This window comes from Theobroma umbraticum, unplaced genomic scaffold (genome assembly GCF_002168275.2).
Source record: "Theobroma umbraticum cultivar Fairchild unplaced genomic scaffold, ASM216827v3 scaffold_12.1, whole genome shotgun sequence".
Taxonomy (NCBI): Eukaryota; Viridiplantae; Streptophyta; class Magnoliopsida; order Malvales; family Malvaceae; genus Theobroma; species Theobroma umbraticum.
The window spans coordinates 3,333,862-3,338,785 of NW_018397269.1; the positions used below are offsets into that span (position 1 = coordinate 3,333,862).

The window sequence follows — 4,924 nt, forward strand, 5'->3', positions numbered from 1 at the left end:
AAAAGGAGAATCAATTAAGTAGGGAAGTTCCAAGTTTTGCTGGAAGATTAGAAGCTGCAGTTGAGTTGGTACGCAAATGTGGTAAACGTGTCTCGATGCTTTCACAGCCCGCTTAAGTTCCTTTTGCCTCTTTTTCAAGTGCTCGAAGATTTGCAGTTGGATCGCGCTTACCTGCTGTAGACATTCTATGATATGGACTTCTTATGCTTAGTTTTCTGCCGTTGTCGACTTGCTTAGATTGGTTGGTTTATTCTTTTCCTTTAGGCTTCTGCATGATTGGCTTGCTGTGTTTTTCATTGCTGATGAACTTCTGGATTTGCTGCCAAAGAAAGAAAACAACACCATCCTTAATTTCCAACAAGTAATAATGAAACTTAAAAGGATGAAAATATATAACAGGGTTATATTGATCTTCATAAATATCTGTTTCATTCGGTCAAAGAAAACTTTTACCCAATTGTAGTGACATCGTTAATTGTTGTTGGTGCTACGTTCAGGGTAGGCAGCTTTCTCTTCTTGTAGTTAAGCCCTCTAGCTCTGGCCTGTAAATCCCTGACCTCCCTCAAGTAAATCCTCACAGTTCTAGCTCTAAACGGGTTCACTTCTCGCCTCCCTCCGTGCTCCTCAAATGCTTGGGAAAGCCGGCCAATGAGTGCATCAAGGGAGCCCCAAGCTTGTCGGAGAGGACACGTGCAAGGAGCAGGTGGCTCGGGGATGCCAAAGAAAGGGCAAGTCTGGATGTGGACTGGGGTTTTGCCAAATTGATCAAGGTACTGAAGAAACTCAAGGACGTGTGCAGCGCTGCACTTCGAAAGGGAGAGTGGGGGCCTATGGTTTCTTAGGTATTGGCTAAAGGTGTTCCAATCTCTACGCTTTTGGCTCTCATAGCGGCTTGGAATGAAAGATGGAGGTGGAGTACTAGTGCTCGAGGAGGGCGTTGTAGTGCTGATTATGTTTTTATCGGTTGCTGCAGTGACTATGGTGTTTGAACAGTTACTGAGGTTCTTTTCTGATGCAAAATCATTTTGCGTGGAATCTTGAAAACTCCCTTCTTGTTGTCTCTGAAATTCAAATAAACCCAATGGATGTTAATGCCCTGGTAGGATTTGACTCTAATTAACAAGATCAAAATACATACACATGAAATATTCAACCTGTATGTGACAATGACTCCCAAAAAATTGCAATGAGACAAACAAAAACGAATATCTCTATTGCTAAAGTTGAGTATTTGAAAAAGCAAAGAGTTTAGGAGAAAGCTACTTAATGTTGTGTTGCTCTGCATAATCTTAAATACTTACATTGAAAGGTGGCGGGGCGGTTAAGTAAGGAGGAGACATGGACGGGGGCATACTCCGTGACGGTGATGAAATTGGCTTTGTCACATTATCTGTCATCGTTTTCTCCTTCATACAATCTGACAATAACAGCCAACAGCTGCCTAAAAACAATTGAGACAGCAAATAAGAAGAAACTCATTAAGAGTCATAAGGAAACATTACCTAGCCATGGGCCATCATGTTGTCTTACTACGTCAAGCAACTTTCCATCATCTGCCAATTTTCAAAGGCGCAAGGTTAAATACCTTCACTTCTTGTCTATAATGATAAAAGTAATGGAGGGGAGCCAAATATTGAGGAGTGAAATGAAAGAGAAGAGTAAGACACAAATTTTGGTAATATTTTTCTACTATTTCGTTTTTCTTCCCTTAAATTTGAAACCACAATGGGATAGTTTAGGGCATTATATATAATGGGGGTATATGCTCAAAAGATAAGGTAATGTGCAACTTAGACTTAAATCTTTAATAGAGGACATAAGGCAATCAACCATATCAGTTGACAGAAGAATAGCAAGCCAGAGGAGAAGATCAAGTCAATAAATCTTCTACAATCATAAAATGATTTTCTGATGTAACATATGAATCTAAGTTATAATGTTTGAACAAATATGTGAGTGAGATAAGGTAATATCACACATACTTTGTCTTGTATATGTACATCAATGATTAATGAAATTAAATAGGCTCAATGTCTAGACTCTACAGATTTAAGGAATAGTCATGGTTGAAAATTGAAATGATTATAAGATAGCTAAACAAATTACCTTTGTACTGTTGGCCTTCATTTTTAATCGTGGCTTCAGAAAGATCTTTGTCTCCTGCCAATTCTGTCATCACATCTTCCTCATTATTGACAGGAGAAAAACTATGCATTAGATAATCTGGCCGAGTTCCCCAGTCTGTTTCATTCCACTTTATATCTTCCCACCACTGACTTTCTCCTTTGATCATTTTAAGTTGTTTGCTTGACAATTCTCTTTTCGATAGGCATTTAAGCTTTGGGCAATTATAAAAGCCTATTCTTTCCAATTTTGGCACGATGAATAGACCATTGAAAATGCTGACCAGTTCAGGGAGGTAAAGAAGAAACAACCTTTTCAAACTTGGGAGCAAAGTATCAGAAACTGGCTTGACAGACTCATGGCTTACTAGGCTGGTGACCTTGGGACAGTCCTCGAGAATAAACTCCTCCAAGTTGACAAAACTTTGAAGCAAAGTATGTGAGAAAATATTTCTCAGCTTGGGGCATGTATGCAATGCTAGGAACTTTAACTTAGACATACAACCATAATGCATTGGTCCTTTCCAAATACTCCGTAAATTCTTCATGTAATAAAGGCTCAAATATTGCAGTGATTCAAGCACGTTTTCTGCAGAACCAGGGTCAAGTTCGGATCCATCAACAATGGTTTCCATCCCATTACACTCTGCCAACAAGCAAAACTTTAGCATCTTCATATTCTTAATTCCGAATTCAGACAGATTCATAGCATTTGCATGCCGGTCCAAGAAAAAAGAAGTAGAAATCTTGAGTACTTGTCTTATTTGAATTGGGATGTTTTCACCATTCACAAACTTCAAGCATCTGTCCCATTTTCTGAATTCTGCTTCAGCTTCATGAGGTACGCGAGAGATGATTCTCCTTTTATCATAGCCAAGAATAAATCTAAATCGTGTTAATGAAGGATATATCAGTGAAATATAATCTAAAAGTTGAACTTTTGGCAGGTACAAGCTAAGACTCCTCAACCCTTTCGAGTTGCATACTCCCTTTACAACAGCTTCCACAGAATCATCCCAGCAATTGTCTGATGGATCGACATCGATGCTTAATTCACTCAATTGGGAGAGATTTGAAATTGTCTCAGGGTGAAGTACTATGTTTGATTGCAATTTCCTTTTGCTAAAGTTTGTATGCCCATAAAAAGATACCTTCAAGAGTCTTAGCTTGACTAGTTTTCCAATGTCAACAGGCAGATTGATGATCTGAGTTTCATCAAGATCAAGCTCCTCAAGATTGTCGAGTTTCCCAACCTGAGGTGATAGTTCCATGAAGAGTTTACATCCTCTTAAGAAGAGCTTTTTCAGTGCAACCAATTTAGGAAGAGATCTTGGCAAAGATTTGATGCTAGTATCGGACAAATCCAGCAGTTGGAGGAGGGCCATGCGTTGGAAGAACAAGGGGGGAAGAGCTCCCAAATCATAGTTCCTTTGCAAATACAAGACAATCAACGAAGGGCAATTTGGAGACTCTGGTAGCTCAGACAACTTATTATCCATCAAATCAATCTCTTTGCCCACCCATTCTTCTTCCTTTGGTGCCTTACTTAATCCTGATCCACCAGCCTCATGAACAAATTCATGCATTTTCGTTCAAGTTTTCCACTTGATCAAGAATTTCCCCAGCTAATCTGAACGAATCTTTCCTTCCAAAACTTTCTGCCACTAAAGCATTGATGAGAATATGAAGAATATGATCTCCTTCATGGTGCCTATTGACCATAAAATCCTTTTAATTCAATCCCCATAAAATCAATAAAGACTTCCAAGTGCATTTCTATATATTATATAGTATGAAATTTGTTAACAGCTTCGTTATAAATCACAAATTCTAAAATAAAAATAACAAAAAATAAAATAAAGAAAGACTTCAAACAAGATATAAGTCAAAGCTATTGTCATGATGCTTGACAATTAGAAAATATAAATTGTTATTTGTATTGATAAAGATATATAAAACTTACTTACTAAAATAATTTTTTATAAATAATTAAAAAACACTAACTGAAAATAGCTTAATGTTTTATAATTATCAAGATGAAGACCAAGACACATATAAATTGCAAAGTAGATGTCCAAAGTCTTAGAATATAAATAATAATAATGAAAGGTAAAGTTGGTCCATGGGTGCTTGGAAATGTAATAGAAGCCCAAGACCTTCCAGTGGACCCTGTAATCATACCTTGTGGAACTAGGAGTAGATCATGAGCGAAGCAAACTTCCACACACACAGATCAAGGCTAGAGCATGGACACGAAGTGAGAGAAGTTGTACTCTCAATTTACCTCAAAGTTTTGCATATGGAAATGGAAGCTCTGCATACCTCAAAGAAACACATAAAAAGTAATGAAAATGAACTCCACTATTCTGCTTTTATTTAAAAAATATAGAAGTAGAAAGACAAGAAATTTTTAAGTCTTTAGTCCTAGAATATGACCTTTGCTTGTTGAGAGCATTTCAGACTTAAAGAGATTTTCTTTGTCAAAAGCAGGGGCGGAGCCTTTGGATATGCCTTTAAAATTTTTAAAATTTTTTATATATTATGTATTTTTAGAGATTCTTTTAAAATGATTTTTTATTGAATAATTAATATAAATAAAATAAGATCTTCTAAAAATTTTATTTATTTATTTATTATATATATTCCTCTAATCGTTTGATGAAATAGGAGTAAGTTAGGGTATTGTTAGTTATCATATAAATTCTAACTCAATATACTAAGCTTATAAAATTTTTAAAAAATAAAAGTTAGTCTACTAACTTAAATTCACTAAATTTTAATATAAATCTATGACTATTATA

The 4,924-nt window shown here is 36.3% G+C and overlaps 1 protein-coding gene across 1 annotated transcript; it reads right to left on the bottom strand.

Moving 5' to 3' along the window:
- Positions 1–6: 6 nt before the first annotated feature.
- Positions 7–4,549, bottom strand: LOC110425838 (uncharacterized). Its single transcript, XM_021440892.2, has 6 exons — positions 4,305–4,549; positions 2,107–3,834; positions 1,503–1,553; positions 1,302–1,417; positions 454–1,061; positions 7–319 (listed from the first exon to the last, which is right to left on the bottom strand). The coding sequence occupies exons 2-6, from the start codon at positions 3,707–3,709 to the stop codon at positions 208–210; spliced, it is 2,490 nt and encodes an 829-aa protein (XP_021296567.1). The 5' UTR covers positions 3,710–3,834; positions 4,305–4,549; the 3' UTR covers positions 7–207.
- Positions 4,550–4,924: the final 375 nt, after the last annotated feature.

Coding starts and splice junctions, on each gene's coding strand:
- LOC110425838 (XM_021440892.2), bottom strand. CDS start 3,709: ATGCATGAATTTGTTCATGAGGCTGGTGGATCAGGATTAAGTAAGGCA. Junction 1,418..1,502: donor ACATGATGGCCCATGGCTAG/GTAATGTTTCCT, acceptor TGTTATTGTCAG/ATTGTATGAAGGAGAAAACG. Junction 1,062..1,301: donor CCGCCCCGCCACCTTTCAAT/GTAAGTATTTAA, acceptor TTTGAATTTCAG/AGACAACAAGAAGGGAGTTT.